This window comes from Rhineura floridana, chromosome 1 (genome assembly GCF_030035675.1).
Source record: "Rhineura floridana isolate rRhiFlo1 chromosome 1, rRhiFlo1.hap2, whole genome shotgun sequence".
Lineage (NCBI taxonomy): Eukaryota > Metazoa > Chordata > Lepidosauria > Squamata > Rhineuridae > Rhineura > Rhineura floridana.
In genome coordinates, this window is record NC_084480.1 from 213,473,981 (window position 1) to 213,494,848 (window position 20,868).

Here is a 20,868-nt window from a genome sequence, read left to right on the forward strand (position 1 = left end):
TGTTTTTAGTTCTGTTTGTCTCAAAAGAAAAATTACACCTGAAGGAGCTATATTGCAGCTTTTGTAGCAACCACTTCAGTGGAGATGTCTTGAAACAACACATGCCTATATTATATGCATGTACCTTAAATATATATATATATATTTAAATATATAAATTTAAGTGAGCATAAACCTCACCAATAGATCTGGTAAAATATGTTGGATATGAAGTTACTGGATATTTTTACTTGGCCTATTGGTTAGCTTTATGCTCACGTACATTTTAATGCTAAATGAACTGTTAATTGTTTGTATGTTTGTGTTGTAGTGATATTATACTTATTATGTACCATTATTGTATTACTGTATCTAGAGTATTTGTTTTTTATGTGAACTACTTTGAGCACAGGTGTATCTGTGGAAAATGTGGCATATAAATACTTTATTGCTACATATATAAACCATGTAAAGTTATATGGCGGTAATCCTCAACACACTTACTAGAGAGTAAGCCCCATTGAAGACATTTGGACTTGTTTTTGAGTAAACATGCATGGGATTGCACTGCATACATATATAATATACTTGTAAAGATGCCCAGACCTCATTTATAAGGGATCAAAACAGCTAAGGATTGAAAAGTCATTTTATTAATTGGCCATAAGCTTTCGGAGGCTCTAACTTGCTTCTTCAAATATCAGGCTTATAGATTAAAAAATGATGGAAGGCTGAAATTTGTCAAGCATGTGATGCAAGGTCATCTGATTGCCAGAGAAGTCTGCAAACAATATATGTTTATGTCTGTCCCTAGAGGTATGAAATGTACCTCATAACGGAGGCTAGCACTCTTAGCAAACAGCAAAGCCACCACATGATGCTATTTATTATTATTAAATTACATTCTTCTTCTGTTATATAACCCAAGGTGGTATATATGTGGCTCACAAGAGGTCTACCATCCAACCACTGACCAGGTCCAGACCTGATCAGCTTCAAGAAAGTCATAGCTTCATGTACCTTCAGGCTGTACCCTAGAACAATGGGAATTTGTACACATGTGATGGAAGAGAGGGGTGTGGAAATTTCTCTTTGACACACTTGAACCAGCCTTGAATTGAAAGAAGAGAAATTTTCAGTGGCCTGAACGTATGCTTGCAGAGTACAATATGCTTTTACTGGTTATATGTATGAAAATGTCTGAGCCTCGCTAGATAGAAAGTTTACATTTAGTTCACATGTACCAAATACCCAGACTTACTGAAAAGTTTAGAAATGAGACATTTCCTCTTACTATGTAGTTCTCATTTGCAACTTTTGATATGATCTCATGCTTGAAGTAGCTTCTGATTAGATGAGAGCAGATTTTTAGTGATAGCCCAGAATATGTGTATGCTTACAGATTCAAGGTCTGTTCCAAGTGAATGTTTCCTGTATTGTTGGGTGTTGATTCCAGAGTAGCTTGACTGAGCTTTAACCTAATCTGGGGTCAGCACCATTTGGTGCCCCAGGTGTTGGGCTACAGCTCCTATCATCGCTGACCATTGGACATGCTGGATGGGGCTGATGAAACTTGGCATCCAACAGCATCTGGAGAGCCACAGGTTTTCCACCCCTGATCTAGTAATCAATACATAGATTTCGGAACTGTAACTACTTTGCTTTCACTCAGGCTTTTTTTTAAACATTGCTCTATGCTTTCATATTTTGGAGATGCTGTACTTGCTTTTCTATATTAGCTCTTGAAGAATTGTACAGATTTATTGGAAGGTAGGCTTTGATTTTTTTTAAAAAAGTTACAAGAATGAAAGAAAGCTAATTGAATATAAATTATTGAAGCATATCCATAAATGAAAAGTTAATTGAAAGTTTCAAGGGAGTGTTACGTATATGTATATCATTAGGAGGATTTTGACTGACGTGTTCCAAAATTTCTTTTTTGGATAACACCAGTTTAATGTATAAACTTAATTAAAATTAAATGTAGATGTTCCCAGCCCAATTCCTCACCAGTCTTTTATCCTTTGTAGTGCAAAATTTGAATATCTCTAGGCACCCATTCCCTCTCTTCAATGTGCCCAGCGATGATAAATATCCCATTCCTGCTATTATGCTACACGTGTAAACAGAGCATTAACAAAAGTATTTCTTTGAAGTGTAAGAACATAAGAACATAAGAACATAAGAAGAGCCTGCTGGATCAGGCCAGTGGCCCATCTAGTCCAGCATCCTGTTCTCACAGTGGCCAACCAGGTGCCTGGGGGAAGCCCGCAAGCAGGACCCGAGTGCAAGAACACTCTCCCCTCCTGAGGCTTCCGGCAACTGGTTTTCAGAAGCATGCTGCCTCTGACTAGGGTGGCAGAGCACAGCCATCATGGCTAGTAGCCATTGATAGCCCTGTCCTCCATGAATTTGTCTAATCTTCTTTTAAAGCCATCCAAGCTGGTGGCCATTACTGCATCTTGTGGGAGCAAATTCCATAGTTTAACTATGCGCTGAGTAAAGAAGTACTTCCTTTTGTCTGTCCTGAATCTTCCAACATTCAGCTTCTTTGAATGTCCACGAGTTCTAGTATTATGAGAGAGGGAGAAGAACTTTTCTCTATCCACTTTCTCAATGCCATGCATAATTTTATACACTTCTATCATGTCTCCTCTGACCCGCCTTTTCTCTAAACTAAAAAGCCCCAAATGCTGCAACCTTTCCTCGTAAGGGAGTCGCTCCATCCCCTTGATCATTCTGGTTGCCCTCTTCTGAACCTTTTCCAACTCTAGAATATCCTTTTTGAGATGAGGCGACCAGAACTGTACACAGTATTCCAAATGCGGCCGCACCATAGATTTATACAACAGCATTATGATATCGGCTGTTTTATTTTCAATACCTTTCCTAATTATCGCTAGCATGGAATTTGCCTTTTTCACAGCTGCCGCACACTGGGTCGACATTTTCATCGTGCTGTCCACTACAACCCCGAGGTCTCTCTCCTGGTTGGTCACCGCCAGTTCAGACCCCATGAGCGTATATGTGAAATTAAGATTTTTTGCTCCAATATGCATCATTTTACACTTGTTTATATTGAATTGCATTTGCCATTTTTCCGCCCATTCACTCAGTTTGGAGAGATCTTTTTGGAGCTCTTCGCAATCCCTTTTTGTTTTAACAACCCTGAACAATTTAGTGTCGTCAGCAAACTTGGCCACTTCACTGCTCACTCCTAATTCTAGGTCATTAATGAACAAGTTGAAAAGTACAGGTCCCAATACCGATCCTTGAGGGACTCCACTTTCTACAGCCCTCCATTGGGAGAACTGTCCGTTTATTCCTACTCTCTGCTTTCTGCTTCTTAACCAATTCCTTCTCCACAAGAGGACCTCTCCTCTTATTCCATGACTGCTAAGCTTCCTCAGAAGCCTTTGGTGAGGTACCTTGTCAAATGCTTTTTGAAAGTCTAAGTACACTATGTCCACTGGATCACCTCTATCTATATGCTTGTTGACACTCTCAAAGAATTCTAATAGGTTACTGAGACAGGACTTTCCCTTGCAGAAGCCATGCTGGCTCTGCTTCAGCAAGGCTTGTTCTTCTATGTGCTTAGTTAATCTAGCTTTAATCATACTTTCTACCAGTTTTCCAGGGACAGAAGTTAAGCTAACTGGCCTGTAATTTCCGGGATCCCCTCTGGATCCCTTTTTGAAGATTGGCGTTACATTTGCCACTTTCCAGTCCTCAGGCACGGAGGAGGACCCGAGGGACAAGTTACATATTTTAGTTAGCAGATCAGCAATTTCACCTTTGAGTTCTTTGAGAACTCTCGGGTGGATGCCATCCGGGCCCGGTGATTTGTCAGTTTTTATATTGTCCATTAAGCCTAGAACTTCCTCTCTCGTTACCACTATTTGTCTTAGTTCCTCAGAATCCCTTCCTGCAAATGTTAGTTCAGGTTCAGGGATCTGCCCTATATCTTCCACTGTGAAGACAGATGCAAAGAATTCATTTAGCTTCTCTGCAATCTCCTTATCGTTCTTTAGTACACCTTTGACTCCCTTATCATCCAAGGGTCCAATTGTCTCCCTAGATGGTCTCCTGCTTTGAATGTATTTATAGATTTTTTTGTTGTTGGTTTTTATGTTCTTAGCAATGTGCTCCTCAAATTCTTATTTAGCATCCCTTATTGTCTTCTTGCATTTCTTTTGCCAGAGTTTGTATTCTTTTTTATTTTCCTCATTCGGTCAAGACTTCCATTTTCTGAAGGAAGACTTTTTGCCTCTAAGAGCTTCCTTGACTTTGCTCGTTAACCATGCTGGCATCTTCTTGGCCCTGGCGGTACCTTTTCTGATCTGTGGTATGCACTCCAGTTGAGCTTCTAATATAGTGTTTTTAAACAACTTCCAAGCATTTTCGAGTGATGTGACCCTCTGGACTTTGTTTTTCAGCTTTCTTTTTACCAATCCCCTCATTTTTGTGAAGTTTCCTCTTTTGAAGTCAAGTGTGACCGTGTTGGATTTTCTTGGCAATTGGCCAGTTACATGTATGTTTAATTTAATAGCACTGTGGTCACTGCTCCCAATCGGTTCAACAACACTTACATCTCGCACCAGGTCCCGGTCCCCACTGAGGATTAAGTCCAGGGTTGCCGTCCCTCTGGTCGGTTCCATGACCAACTGATCTAGGGAATAGTCATTTAGAATATCTAGAAACTTTGCTTCTTTGTCATGACTGGAACACATATGCAGCCAGTCTATGTCCGGGTAGTTGAAGTCACCCATTACTACCACATTTCCTAGTTTGGGTGCTTCCTCAATTTCATATCTCATCTCAAGGTCTCCCTGAGCATTTTGATCAGGGGGACGATAGATCGTTCCCAGTATTAAGTCCCTCCTGGGGCACGGTATCACCACCCACAACGATTCTGTGGAGGAGTCTGCCTCTTTTGGGGTTTCGAGCTTGCTGGATTCAATGCCTTCTTTCACGTATAGAGCGACTCCGCCACCAACATGTCCTTCCCTGTCCTTCCGATATAGTTTATATCCAGGGATAACCGTATCCCACTGGTTTTCTCCATTCCACCAGGTCTCGGTTATGCTCACTATATCAATGCTCTTCTCTAAGACCAAGCACTCCAGTTCTCCCATCTTGGTTCGGAGGCTCCTAGCATTAGCGTACAGGCACTTGTAAGCAGTGTCTCTCTTCAAGTGTCTTTGGCACTTGTGGTTAGGCCTGTGGTAATTTTGCTCTTCTGAATTTATATGCTGTGCCCCTGCTCTCACAATGCCTACTTCTAGGCCTACCCCTTTTAAAATTTCATCATTTCTTTGGTCTTTATCCATGATAACAATATAACAAATAGATAATGTGTAGAGTGTTTTATTCCCAAAGGGCAGAATCCACTGGTAATTCCCCTGTGTAAATCATGTAGAAATTTAATAGGGATTGTGCAAATGCAGCATCTTTGTATATCTTACACCGCAAACTGACAAAAGTGGGTAGTCTTAGACCCACTAATGTATCCTTGTTGCATTGCTTTACTTGCTTACTCCCTGATCTTGGCCCACCCATCCCCCACAACTCTATGTGCCTCCCCCTGTATGTGTGTGGGGTTTTTTTTGCATGGGTTGAGGGCCCACAATGGTTTTCTAAACCTCTATACTACTAATTTACATAAAAAATTTGAACTGTCACCCAGTAGAAGTTAGCTTAAATTGGAGAATGTTATAATACGTTATAGGGCTGCTTTTCATTTGTTATAGCTCCCCCTTTGCATCTATGCCTCTCTGTCTAGTAGGGAACTCCCTGAAGAAAGAAATGAACTGTACATGGAAGTCCATGCACCATGAGTTGTGGATTTCTTTGAATTCCTATTTCCATTCTCAAGCATTTATAGTCTTGCTTGTCTGTTGAGGTTAGCAGGTCCTTCTTAGGATTTCTTTCATTATAGAGATAAAATCTGTGGAGAACATAACAGAGCCCCCTTGGTGGTACTCTTGGAATTATTTGCTCAAGGAGGCCCATGTTGGCCATGTTGTGGTGCTTAGAAAGAAATGCAAGGCAGCTTAGTTTTAGGAAGCTTGTAGGTGTGTATATATTTAGTACTTACTTTTGATTTTTTACATTTGCTAATAGTGATTTTCTTTTCTGCTCTGTGTATTTGTCCCAACGGCTTGTGTGTAATTAGTTATAGGCTGTGTATTTTTACTGCTTGTTCTGTGAAACTCAGTGGAGAATCTAAGAGATAAATCTATTTATATTTTATGAGGACAAGCACACACACATACTACTTAAAGAGCAGTCACAGTGGGTTCTTCACCCATGATGTGAACCCAGCTTTGCAGTTGGTAGGAGAGACATATGCAGAAACAACAGGGCGCAGGGAGCATATCACCCCTGTGCTTTATTGACTCCACTAGCTCCCAATTTGCTTCCAGGCCCAATTCAAAGTGCTGGTTCTGACCTTTAAAGCCGTAAATGGGCTTGGACCAATGTACCTGAGGGACCGGTTACCCCCATATGTACCTGCCTGGGACTTAAGATCATCTGCCTCTGGTCTCCTCTGTGTGCCTGGAGTGAAAGACGTTAGACTGACAAGCACGCAGGAGAGAGCTTTTTCAGCTGTGGCCCCCAAGCTTTGGAACACCCTACCACAAAAAGTCCGCTCTGCTCCCTCCGTGATGGTTTTCCGGAGACTTCTGAAAACGATCTTTTTCCAGAGAGCCTTTGGGAGGGACTGAAGGTAGAGCCTGACACTGATTTTATGATTTTATGCCTTCCACATTAATTTTTACCCTTGTAGTCCCCTTTAGTACTACTTCCTATATATATGTATGTGTGTGTGTGTATATATATATATTGTATTTTATGTATTTTAATTGTATTTTATGTATTTTAATTTATTTTAATGTTTTTGTGATATTATTGTTTACAATTTTATTATGTACGTATTTGATTTAATTTTGTAAGCCGCTCTGAGTGCCCTATTATAGGGTAGAAGGGCGGGATAGAAATATTTTAAATAAATAAATAAATAAAAACAAGTCAAATCTGCACAGTCATTAGCCTTGCTCCTTCCCTCAGACTTCCAGTGGGCTGCCCACTTTTTTGTTAAAGCGGCACGTGTATGTTCATTCACTTCTTTTAAAAAGTGGCATATGTACAATATGTTTATTCTTCATCTACACTGAGGACACCATTGGCATTATCTAATTGGTACTCTTCATAGTAACATTTTATCCAGGTTTAGTTGAATCACACTGCAGACTTGTGAATCTGGATTTTCAGAGCTCATCCCAGGAGAGGAAAAAGAACCTTTGTGCTGTATGCATCGAGGATGCTTCCAACCCTTCCCCCCCCCTCTAAAAATGTTATGCCAGTATGAAGGATTGCCTTTTGATTCTTAGGAAGCAAGTCATTCCAATATTCCTTTCTCTTTTCCCCAAAGCTCTGGTTTGCACGGGGGCGACAGCATCCCAAAAACTGGACCTGGAGGCTTTTCAGACATGAGACAAGTGCCAACTGTTGTGATCGAATGCGATGACAATAAAGAAAATGTGCCTCATGAATCTGACTATGAAGATTCATCATGCCTCTACACAAGGGAAGAGGATGAGGATGAAGAGGAAGATGAGGAAAGCTCATTATTTACAAGTAAGAGTCTTATGCTCCTGACTGGCATTTGTTCTTTTCATGTAGCACCAAAGAAATAATGGTGCCACTACTGCACAGAGGCAGTCCCACTACTGGTTCATGCAACTGTTTTTAAGGTGGTCTTATGAAAGCACTCTCTGGGGATCAAATTGGTAGTCCCCATGTGCTAAAAAAAATGGGAAAGCGTGGGAAGACAAAACATAATGAGAATATCTTAAAAATGAATTCTGAGAATTCACCCATAGGAATTGTGGTGCTTGGATATGCAAGAAAATTGCTGAGGCTCTGAATTGCACATACTCCCACTGACCTACCCATACACACCCATATATATTTGGTCCTGGCTCCTGGCCTGAGGGGACTGCCAACATAGTGTTCTATGTTGGGCTGCCACATAAGTTGGTGCCCTTTAGATGAGCCCTAGTGGATGGGCAATGAGTGCAAGTAGTAGCAGCAGCAATGCTCTGATGAGCATCAAGGTGTCTTGGTGCTCCTGATTACACTTCCCACAATGCTCCACAGCAACAGCACATTAGGGATACTCCAAGGCATTGCAGGAAATTTAAATGGCAGTTCCAAGCCGCCACAGCAGTCATCCAAACATCAGAAAAGGGAGGGGGGTTCCAAGGCAGACTTCACTGATAGGGCCTGCAAGGGTGCTGGAGCCCCTACAGTAGTCTGTTGGTAATGGGTGATGCATATACTTATCCTACATCCTTGTGCATGAGTGTGCCCCAAACCACATTCAGTGGTCTGGAATATAGAGCATAAAGGCTCTCCTCCCCTTCATTTACTATTGATTATTGTTGCTGCTGTTGCTACTAACAATGTTGTAGGCAGACTTGGTGGGGTTGGCAAAAGGCATCAAGATGCTCAGAGGCAGCAATATGACTCCCTTAATGTCCAATGATTCCAGTCCATCAATCATTCCCAGCACCAAGACTTTTCCTGGCTATGACCAGAGCCACTGTTACATCCACAACCCTTGTCTAGAGCTTATGGACAAACTAATAATTTGCATTTCAGCCAAGTTTATGGTTAGCTCTGAAACATTTGCCTTAATAACGAGCACACTGAAGCAGTGAAAAGGCTTTTTAAAAGGGGTTTCTAGTCTGAAACACAGAGTAGCATCCATCTTTTCAAGTAGGAAGGGTTTTTTAAAACAAAGCAAAAAAAAAGTGTGTTGCTGCGATCCTGGTAATATAGAAGAAAACATGGTTCAAATCTAAAGTGCAGTTCTCCAAAGCTGCTTCTTTCTACCCAAGGTTCCCTGGCAATGAAAGTCTGCAGGAAAGATTCTTTAGCTATCAAACTTAGCAACCGGCCATCCAAGCGAGAACTGGAGGAAAAGAACATCCTACCCATGCAGACCGATGAAGAGAGGCTTGAGCTGAGGCAGCAAATTGGGACAAAGCTCACAAGGTAAGAACCATGGAATTCCCTGCTCTTGGCCAGCAGCAAATGGGGAAAGTGACTGGAGCAAGCCAGCTTTCTATTCTTGACTTAACAATGGGCAGCACCCAGCCAAATAACAGCACTTTCAATGCTGCAGCTTTCAATAGGAGAGTTTTCTATGTTTATTTCCCCGCCCCTCAGTTTCCTCCAAGGAGCTCAAGAAAGTGTGCATGGTTCTTCCACCTCACTCCTTCCTGCAGTAATAGCCTAAATTGAAAAGATACAACAAGGCTCTCTTCTTTGATTTCTGTTCCAGTCTCACTTCCCTTTCAGTTGTCATAGCATCATTTGAGGTTAGTTTCCCTTTTTGTAATGGGAGAACTGTTTTTTCTTTTTTAAAACCTATGGTCAGCATCAACTGAACACCTAATAATGCTGCTTCTCTGTGAACTTCTGTAAAAGCTCCCAAATTAACAGGTGATCTTTTGTTTTCTCTCAGTATATATCCCTTTGTCTTCCATAAACTGGCATCAAATGGGTAAACATAAGCATGCTTCCCATCTCACATAATCCTGTTACAGTAACCATTTCTCTTTAGGAATTAATGTGAAATGCACATTGTAATTTCCATCTTGAGGGAAAGGATTCACTGTGAATTTTGCAAATTTTATTTTTTTAAAAGCTGTAATCAATACCTCTGCTGGAAGGGGAAAAGGTGGCATTTCAAAGAAATGATGTAAACTGAAACTGGTCAGATTGTCAGCCACCATACTTTCAAAGCTTTCTCTACCACAATGAGAGTTAGAGGCAAACTCCTAATAGGATGCCAGACTACCTCAGTTAGGTAAGGAGATTAAGAACTGAGAAGGGCTGTAGCTCACTGGTAGAGCATCTGCTTTGCATGCAAAAGGCCCCGGGTTCAATCCCTGGCATCGCCAGGTAGGGCGGGAAAAGACCCATGTCTGAAACCTTGGAGAGCCACTGCTAGTCTGTGTAGACAATACTGAGCTAAATGAACCAATGGTGGGATTCGGTTTAAGGCAGCTTCCTCTGTTCCTCATATCGACCTGATTTATTAACAGAACCAAGGAAATCACACAACCTGATTCGTTGCTCCATCTTGACAATATTGATATTGGGGAGAAAACCCTGATTTATTTTTTACAAAATTGAGGACAGCATTGTATACATCTGACTCGGAGACATAATTACAGTATCACATTATTTCCTTCAGAATACATGCAGGGGAAAAACTAAGGAAATGGGCCATTCTTTACCAGTTTGCTTTTCTAGCAACCAGTATTACAGCACTGGATAGAGAGCTCAGTTAAGAGACAACCAGATGTGAAAAGGATGGTGCACTTCAATGGCACCATGTGTGGTAATTTAATAGTGACGCATAGTCACACCTAGATCCAGGGGCTGAAAGCCACTAGCAGGGGTGGCTGGTAATCCATCTCCTTCCCATCCATGCTGGTTCTCCTGAAAAATCATGCAACAGCTTAAGAAAATGCACCGGGCAGTTCTTTGGATTGGCCCTTGTCATCTTCATGTGTTGGGGATCCCACATGTGGGCTTTCAGATGCAGAACAGTTGTTCTATGCAGGCAATGCCCTTACCACTTATACAACCACTTAATCACAACTTCAGTTCTTAACCGTTAAAAAGCACGGGATTCCACAACCTACGCAAAAATCTATTGTTTGAGCCACCTGGAACAAATTATTAATTTATCCTTATAGCCTGCTCTTCATTAAATGTTCGCAGGGCAGTTTACAAAAATATCACTAATTGTGAAAAGTACAAGGTACATTAAAATCATAACATAAAAACAATTTGCTCTGCAAGTACCTGACAGTATTGCACCTGCTTTCTTCCTATGCAAGATACACAAATTTATAGACAATAGGGCTATAAATAGCTGTATGCCTCTGAATATCAGCTACTGCAGGAGTGGAAGAGTGCTGTTTTGCTCATGGGCTGCCCAGAGGCATCTGGTTGGCCAGTGTGAGAACAGAATACTGGATTAAATAGGCTTTCCAAGTCTGGTCTGTAGATGGATCCAACATGAGACACCAGGCTTCACTTGCCAGCTCTGTGGTTCTATGATGATTACATTAATTGCTCTTTTTAAGGATGTGAACATATGGTATTTCCAGAAGAGTAGTCCATCTAGTCCAATGTTCTATTTTCAACAAAGGGCAAGCAGATGTCTATGAAAAGCTTTCATGCAGGGCATTAAGATAACATCCCTCCCCTGTTCTTTCCTCCAGCAAGCTAGTATTTGTAGTAATGCGGCTTATAAACATGCAGACATTCCTGGATGAGACTGATTAACTGGATCTATGCCAGTCTGGGTTCAGGCCTGGCTTTGGGACCAAAGCAGCCTTGCTCGCCCTGATGGGTGACCTTTATAGAGAGAAGGACAGGGGGGATGCAGCCCTGTTCCTTCAGCTTGATCTCTCATTGACTTTCAATACCATTGACCATGGTATACTTCTGGACCGACTCTGCGGGAGGGGCATCAGTGGCACCATGTTGGGTGGATCTGCTCCTATCTTCAGGATTGTGCCCAGAGAACAATGTTGGGAGATTGCTCTTTGGCCCTCTGATGTTTACGCTGCAGGGTATTTCAGGGCACTATTTTGTTCCCAATGCTATTCAACATCTATATGAAGCTGTTGGGAGTGGCCATTAGGAGTTTGGGATCAAGGTGCCATCAGTACCCTAATGATACCCAGCTCTATTTCTCCATTACATCTGAGTCAGGAGAGGCTGTGCAAGCCCTGGATCGGTGCCTGGATGCAGTGGTGAACTGGATGGTCAATAAACTGAGTGTGAATCCTGGAAAGACAGAGGCCTTTTGAGAGTGGGTTGTTCCCGTGTCTGGGAGATAGATCAATTGCCTGTTATGGATGGAGGTGCAAACCATCTGAAGGAGCAGGTACTCAGTCTGGAGGTACTCCTTGATCCATTTCAGTTGCTAAATGTCCAAGTGACTTCTGTGGCCAGGAGTACTTTTTACTAGCTCCATCTGGTACACCAACTGTGACTGTTCCTGAACTGCAACAACCTGACTACAGTGGTTTATGCATTGCTAGGCACAAGACTTGATTACTGTAACACACTTTATGTGCAGCTGCCCTAGTATCTGGTCCGGAAGCTTCAACTACTGCAGAATGCAGCATCCAGATTGCTTACAGGAGCAGATTACTGGCACCATATCATTCCACTGCAGAGAGCACTGCACTGGTTGCCAATTCTCTAATGGGCCAGGTTCAAGGTACTTGTGTTAATTCACAAAGAACTTGGGTAAAAGTGCCTTAAGGATCATCTGATTCTTTATGCTCCACCTTAATTACTGAGACTTCTGATGGGGCACTCCTGGAGGTTCCCCACGCCCCTGAGGTTTGATTTGCCTTCGCCAAGGACCAAGCCTTTAGCACGGTAGACCCTGCCCTGTGGAACTCCCTTCTTCCTTCTTTCAGATGTCTTGTGAAAACGATATTGTTTTGACAAGCCTTTGTAATTTGATTTTTTTTTCATTTTAACCAATCTGTATTTATTGGTGTTTTATTGATGTTTTTAATGATGCTGTTATAATTGTTTTTACTGATTTCTCCTTGATATATTCTTATGGAATTGTGGATTATAAATACATAAATAAATAAAATAAACAGAGAGACTCCATTTAGCTGTCATGCTATTTGCTATTGATAGACCTGTCCTCCATTTGACAAGCCATTTAACTCAGTGGCCATCCGTCACCACATTTTGTGGCACTGAATTCCGTAAATATATTTATATTAATACTGTTCCATCAGAAAGACTATTAAAGGGGTTTATGTGATTAAATAAAAATAAATTCAAATGTAAAACAATATACATATAGAAAAATAAAGCAGAGCAGAAAAAAAGAGAGAGAGAAACCAGAACCACAGTAAGAAATTTTCAGCAGCAAAGCAAGGGAAGCAAAAATAATTATCACTTTAAACCAGCAATGGTAACCTGCAGCTCTAGGACGACATGCAGCCTCCTGCCTAATTTCATGTGGCTCTTGGCTTCATTTCTTTAAAGTGGCAAGGAGGAGAAAATTAGGGGGGGACGGTGTGGTAGAACAAAATGGCCTTATCCACTTAGGGTTCTAGCCATGACCTCTTTGGGCTCTGACCCCATCCACTATCAGTGTGTGACACCCCTCTCTGATGGATTATCCCAAAGGGAATGTGGCCCTTAGCAGAAAAGAAGATTGCCCACCCCTGCTCTAAACCAAGGGCCTGCTGAAACCATGTTTTTCCAAGAGTGTCGGAATACCTGTAATATGGGAACCGTATGAGGGAAGGGAGTTCCAAAATTTTTATTTATTTATAAATATAAATTTATAAATAGAAATAATAAATATGTATTTATTAATTTACCACTTGATTGTAAAAAACCTCTAAGCGGTTTACAAAATCTGCCACTAATCTAGTTCCCACTATAGAATAGCTGTTGCATCACTGCCAGTCACACCTTTCATGGGAGGAGGACACAGAATGGGGCTTCCACAGCTTATCTCAGTGGGCAAGCAGATTCATATGGGAAAACGTAGCCCTTTAGATAATCCTGATCCAACCTGTGAAGGCTTTACATTTTTATACATTGTGGAAAGAAGTACTTCCTTTTATTCTTCTTGAACCTGATGCCAGTCAAATTCACTGAGTGACACATCCACATCCACCCCCACCCTAATAAGTTCTACAGAGGAATAAAAAGGTCTCCCTTTGCTCAGAAAGTGACAGTCCCTCAAACCCTAAACACAGATGGGTATCCCACTGAATGCCTTCAAAACATCCCTTAATTTGCTTGCCCAGCCACTTTCCAATATAGATACTTGGGCAATGTGTTTACCATCTAATAATATTTCCAAAACTTTCATTTCAAAACATTACATCTGTCTTTCCCAATCACTAAGGAATTGTCACATAGATCTCAAGCTAAATTAAGGGACTAAAACTCTTCTGGTCCTAAGTTGAGATGCAAAGTACAATTGCAGCTGACAATTTTAATAACTTTTCTAACAGACTTGCACCATTCTAAAGAAAGTCCCCAAAGTCTCAGAACAGCCAGCTGATTACATTACCTACATTATTTGCAGAAAGAACATACAACATAGAGCAAAAACATTTTTAATATAAGACTCATTAGGAAATAATTATCACTACCAGGATTGAACTAGATTTCCACATCCTCACAAGAAGGCTGATTGAAATGTTTAACACAAATTCTTTCTGGCATTTCAGCTCAGGAACAAACATTAGTAGGGGCTTTTGACAGAACAGAACTAGACCTCATACAAACAGCGAGATTGCCCTGATAAAAAAAATGAATTCATTGGAGGTTACATTAGAATTCCTGCCTCTGATATATTGCAAGACCAGTTTGTCATAATTATTAAAATGACCGACCCATGAATCTAAAATAATCCTACAAGGAAAGTGTTTGTTTGTTTATTTATTTATTAAATTTGTTGGCCCAACTGATAGTGGAAGTGAAAGGAAAGTGAGCACTGGGCAGAAAAAGGGATGTTGTGGCAGCAAAAAGGGAGGGAGACATTATCAGCCAGCACTGGTGTGTGTCCCTGGCAGAGCCAGAGGTGTCTTGAATTAGACAGCCTAGTGTTGGCTTCCTGGGACAATTATTTGATGGGTGTGTCAGCCCTATTCATAAGTCTGTTGTTTGTGTTGCCCTGTTGGTGTTGTTGGGCTGCCCAGTTGGTATTGGCCCATGACAAGGACTTTTCAGTAGTGGCTCCGTTTGTGGAATACCATCCCAGATGAGGTGCATCTCTCTCCATTGTTACTGACTTTAGGAGGAATTTGAAAACATTCCTGTTTACCCAGGCATTGGATGGCTGAAGGAGACTGTCCTGGCAACCCAGACATCACTGGAAATGTTTTTTTATTTTTTGTTGTATTGTTAAATTGTTTTATTTATTTATTTATTGTTTTGTTCATGTGTTTGCCACCCTGGGCTCCTTTGGGAGGCGGGGTAGGATATAAATTTGATAAATAATACAATTGATAATAAATTATTTTCACATCAATTTTATAATATCTGAATCAAGGCAGAATTTGAGTGGAACATTTTATATAATTTAATTTACATGAGTCATGCAGTCAGATAATGTGGTTAGATATTTTGGGTTTGCCTTCCCTAGCCTTTCCTCAACTCCTTTCAGATTCCTTGGATTTCCTGTCCCAGAAGGAATATCCCTTCTCTGACGCTGGTATTAATTGACACCAATGAGGGATTTCCTTCTTAGAGGAGGGATTTTCTTCCAGATCAAAGCAGGGGAGGAAAGGGTTACATAATTACCCTCCAGGTGATGTCATTTGCAGTAAATGCAAACCTCTGCATTAAATGCAAAGTCTGTGCTTAACATCAGCCCTAGTTTGACTCTCAGATTTCGCAACTAGGGTTGCCAGGTTCTTGGCCTGCGACTGATCCTGTATCTTTAGGAGAAGAGAAAGTCAGCCAAGTGCAGGTGTTCTTGCAATTCTGTAATGGGAAAAACCACAAGGTGGAATTTTCCCTTCCCGTGCACAACTTTTAAAGATGCAGAAGACCTCTTGGTTGCCAGGCCTGGCCTCCAAGAGGTCTTCTGTATCTTTAAAAGTTGGAGAGAGGGAGGAGGAGGGAGAATTCCACCTTGTGGTTTTTCTCATTACAGAGTTGCAAGAACCCCCGTTCCGCGCCGGGACTTACCGGCGAAGGGACGAGTTTTGTGGCCGCAGCCGAGCCGCCATCTTGATGAGGGAGGCGTGCTCGCAGCGCGCTGGCGCGCTGACGTAGCACGCAGCGAGGGGGCGGGGCGGGAGACGGCCATTTAAGGCCGTACCGCCAGCCGCCCACCCTCACTGCAAATTTTTTGGCGGCAAATTTAAACGGGAGGCCCTCTTGCATCGGCGGCGCAACGCGGCTCAGATCGCCCGCCGACGCACACGGCTTCTCCAGGCCATTTTTTGGCGGCAAATTTAAACGGGAGGCCCTCTTGCATCGGCGGCGCGACGCGGCTCAGATCGCCCGCCGACGCACGTGGCTTCTCCAGGCCTACAGGCCAGTCCTTGGTGCGGGGCCGGCGGCGAGGAGCGGTCGGCGCGGCTCAATCGGGGAGCAGCGCGGCTGCGGCGTGGCGAAGAGCCCCGGGCTCCAGACTGAGGCAGTGCGCGACTGGATGCGCTAGAGGCAGGGCCTAGTGGGGCCGCAGCAAGACCGCCCGGAGCAGAAGCAGGAACAGTGTTGTCTTCGCATGCAGCCCCAGGACCACAGCCCATGCATGGGCCTTCAGCGGACAACATAGGGGGTGAGTCTCCCTGGGCAGCACAACAACAGGGGCAGCCCCAGTGGGGCTGGCCCCCATGGGGGTTTCCATACTGGCCCTTTTCCCCACCAGCTGAAACCGAGCGGTATGGGCAAGCGGGGATCACCATGGGGGCGGGGCATGGCACACCACAACAGCTGCCTCCCCTAGGGGTGGCCTGTGAGCAGGTCTGGCAGGCCACTGCCGGAACAGGGATGGGAGTGGGGGCTCAGCCCTCCTGGTTGGTACCCCCCCAGCAGAGGACACTGACCCTCTGGGCTCAGTGAGGGAAGGGGCTATACCTTTCGGGGAGACATCAGCCCCACTGGGCTTTCACCTGCTGCCCGCTGCAAAAGAAAAAATTTGGAAGGGGGAGTACGTCGACTTATTCTCACTTCTGTACAGGGAACCAGTGAGGAGGGAGAAGGATAAGGGCGAAGAGGCAGAACCTGACAAGCCCAAGAGGCGGCGCATTGAACGCACTTGGGCTAATTGGTTGCCTGCATTTCTGACATACATGGGGGTGGTGATGCAGAAACAGCCACAGAGGGGCCCTATTCTGATTAAATACCTCGATATTATATATCGGGGCTACTCCGAGTTCCAGGGGGCAGCATGGCTCGCCTATGACGAATCGTTTCGTATGAGGGCGGCCTTTGATACCTCCCTCCCCTGGGACAAAAAGGAAGCGGACCTGTGGCTACAGTTTATGTCACACTCCAAGCCCATAGCCGGGGATAGAACGGACAGCGGCCACCTCCTGGCCCACCAGGCAGCAGCAGCTCCTTCCCGCGGGCCTGCGGGGCAGGGGGTTCAACCCCACCTGCTCTGCTGGGAGTTCAGCTCCCGAGGCCACTGTGGTCGTAACCCCTGCAGGTTCCGACATGAGTGCGCAATATGCGGGGGCCCGCATTCCTGCGCTGCCTGCCCCAGGGGCCGCCCCTTCAGAGGTGGGAACAGGGACTCACCTGGCGCAAGGAGACCGGGAGCTGCTAGCGCAGCTCAAGGAAAGGGGCCCCAGTCCAGTTAAACTTTCCGAACTCCAGCGCTTGCTCTGCTGTTACCCCCGAGTCCAAGATGCCCACTTTTTGCTACAGGGCTTTACAGAGGGTTTCCGGATTCCCTATTTGGGTCCTAGGCACCCCTTCATGTCCCGCAACCTAAAATCAGTGGCGGGTATGGAATTGGTCGTGGGGGAAAAAATTAGGAAGGAGGTCATGGCAGGCCGCGTGCTGGGCCCCTTTGCGGCACCACCCATCCCTTCACTCAGAGTTTCCCTGCTGGGCCTTGTTCCGAAGAAGGCACCAGGCAAATTTCGCCTTATACACCACCTGTCCTTTCCCCAGGGTGGGTCAGTCAATGACTTCATCCCATCAGACCTCTGCTCTGTCCGCTACACGTCATTCGACTGTGCGGTTCGTATGGTTAGGGACTGCGGGATGGCCGCCCTCATGGGAAAGTGTGACATCAAATCAGCCTTCCGTCTCCTCCCTGTGCACCCAGGGGATTTTGAGCTGTTAGGCTTTGCCTTCATGGGCAAATACTATGTGGATAGGGCTGCCTATGGGCTGCTCCATCTCATGCTCGGTTTTTGAGCGCTTCAGTTCTTTCTTGGAGTGGGCAGTCAGGAGACGGGCAGGCCGGCAATCAGTGGTGCACTATTTGGATGACTTCCTGTTTGCGGGCCCTGCAGACTCAGGCGCCTGTCAGGCATTTATGGAGCAGTTCGCGGGGATGGCCGGGGAACTGGGTGTTCCCCTCGCGGCTGAGAAAACTGAGGGCCCGTCCACTACCCTCACTTTCCTGGGCATAGAGTTCGATACAGTGGCCCAATGCTGTAGGCTCCCGTGTGATAAGCTGGTGGCCCTTAAGGGTAAAATCTCAGAGGTGGTTGGGGCAAAGAAGGTGACATTGGCCACACTTCAACAGCTGGCAGGACATATGAACTTTGCATGCAGGGTGGTAGCACCCGGGCGCGCATTCTTGCGGCACGTGTGTGATGCCATGGCGGGCCTATCACGCCCCCACCATCACGCACGTGTTACAGCCGCTCTCCGGGAGGACCTGGCAGTTTGGTCCACCTTCCTGCGGGAATTCAATGGGGTCTCCTTATGGAGAAAGGATCGCCTGTTGGAAGCGGAGCTACAGGTGAGCTCCGACGCCTCAGGTTCCTGCGGTTTTGGGGTCATTTTCCATGACTCATGGTGTCATGGCAGCTGGCCACAGGATTGGGCGCAGGCTGGCCTAACCAGAGACCTGACCCTTCTGGAGTTCTTCCCCATTGTCGTGGCCGTACACCTTTGGCCGGACAAACTGGGCAATTCCTCAGTCCATTTTTGGTGCGACAACCTCCCCACGGTACATGTCATCAACACCCTGTCCTCTAGAAACCCCAAGGTTATGCGTTTGGTTCGAGTGTTTGTGCTCCAATGTCTCCGCTATAATATACAGTTCCTTGCGCGCCATGTCCCAGGTATTGATAATAGCATTGCTGATGCTCTATCACGGAACCAGATGGAGAGATTTCACCAGCTGGCGCCGTGGGCAAGGGCTCAGCCGGACGTGGTACCCCCAGCGCTGTGGGAGATTGGAGGACCGAATCAGAACGGGCCATAAGCCTTTCTGTGGCACCCAGCACTTTGGCCAGCTACCAGGGGGCAGGTAGGGACCTGGCAACCTTCAGGGAGTCCAGAGGCTACACCCAGGAGTGGCCCATCCCCGTGGAGCATCTTATGGAGTTCTGCGTGGAAGGGAAGCGGAGGGGGCTTTCAGTTAGGACCATCAGAGGTAAGCTCTCAGGTCTATCCTTCCTAGGGAAAGCACGGGGCTTTCAGGACTACTCCGGTGACTTTAGGGTACGCCGGATGCTGGAAGGGTGGTCCCGTGAGCGTCCGCACACACCTGATGCCCGCTCCCCCTTTTCTCCAGAGCTACTGTTGGGTCTGCGGGGATAGTGGGGGGTGCTATGTTCTTCCCATTTTGAGGCACTGCTATACCATGCTGCGGCCCTCACCTTGTTCTTCGGGGCCTTCCGAATAAGGGAGGTGGTGGCAGGTTCTAAGACGGATAGCTCCCTCCGGGCCCTCCAGGTTTCTGATCTCAGCTGGGAAGCAGGGGTGCCCGCCTGCAACTCAGGCAGTCAAAGATGGACCAACGCCACAAGGGTCGCCTGATTGTGTTATCCCCATGCCAACAGGAGGAGCTCTGCCCGGTCAGGGCCCTACGCATTTTTCTGGCAGCCCGCGGGCTGCAGCCAGGGTACCTGTTCAGGCACAGGGACCTCCAGCCCCTTACCAAGTACCAATTTTGGTCGGTGGCAAAGACAGCACTCCAGCGGCTAGGTGTGGATGCCCGCAAGTTCGGGACACACTCCTTCCGAATAGGTGCAGCTTCCACCGCTGCTCACCTGGGTTTTTCCAAAGGGCAGCTGCAGGCAGTGGGCAGGTGGTCCTCGGATGCATATAAGACGTATGTTAGACCACTAACGGAGATGCATGAGGCCAGCAGCTAACGGCGATGTTGTCGTTTTTGGCAGGCCGCTGGGAAAGATCGGAACAAGTGAGCATCCTCCTCTGCGGCCACAGCATGATTTTCTGGGCAGGCCGCAGGGCGGCGAAGTCCCGCATTGGAACGCAGCTGGGGCTCAGTCAGTGGGCCTCAGTGCGGTGGCTGGGACGACGGAGGATGCGTTGGGACGGCCTCCTGCCTACCTTGTTCCGGTCGGCTGTGGACTGGGCAGTGCCCCAGGTGCTGGTCATCCACCTGGGAGGTAATGATTTGGGTCTGTTGAGGCAAGGCCCTAATCGAACAGGCATGTAGTGACCTCCAGGCCATTGCACTGCGCTGGCCTGGGGTGCACTTGGTATGGTCTGACATCCTGCCGCGCAAGACGTGGAATTGGGCTGATGACCCACGGGGAATGGACAGGGCTCGGAAAAAGGTTAATAGACAGATTCAGAGGGCCATTAAGGGCCTGGGGGGTTCTGTCATACACCACCCAGAGATCAAGCAAGATAGGCTGGAGTTGTTTAGGCCAGATGGCGTGCACTTGACTGGCGAGGGCAATGACATCTTCCTAATGGACCTGCAGAGGGGTGTGCACCGGATTCTTATCGGGTGTGGGGCAAGGGGAGACTAAGCAGAGGCTTGTCCCCCTTTTGTGGCAAGGAAGCGCGGGGGAAAGGTTTAAAAGGGAAAGGGCAGCTAGGTGACACCTTTAGGCACCTTTGGGGGTGATTGGCGGTCCGGGGGCCTGCAGCTCTGGGCTATACGGCCCGGGGGAGCAGAACACGGGCCGCTTTTGGGGCCAACGTGCCTCATCCGCTCGGAGTTTCACGGCTCCGGGGGGCGGTGATGCGGGTTGGACCCCCTACACATCTTCAGGGTGTGGCCTGAGCTGGGGCCTGGCACAGGGCAGCCCCAGGCTCTGGCAAGGTTTGGTTGCCCTATAGCTGCAAGCAGGCTTCGCCTGGATCAGCTGAATTCCGCCGCACTGTATTGTCCCTCTGCAG

General features: G+C 45.8%; 1 protein-coding gene across 8 annotated transcripts in view; it reads left to right on the top strand.

The window, feature by feature from the left end:
- The window catches only part of PHACTR1 (phosphatase and actin regulator 1), a 394,372-nt gene that overhangs the window by 324,126 nt on the left and 49,378 nt on the right, over positions 1-20,868 (top strand). For all 8 annotated transcript variants that reach the window (XM_061592136.1, XM_061592151.1, XM_061592119.1 and 5 more), the window contains 2 exons: positions 7,415-7,620; positions 8,886-9,042. In XM_061592136.1, coding sequence (XP_061448120.1) covers positions 7,415-7,620; positions 8,886-9,042 — 363 coding nt within the window. The remainder of the gene's footprint in view (positions 1-7,414; positions 7,621-8,885; positions 9,043-20,868) is intronic.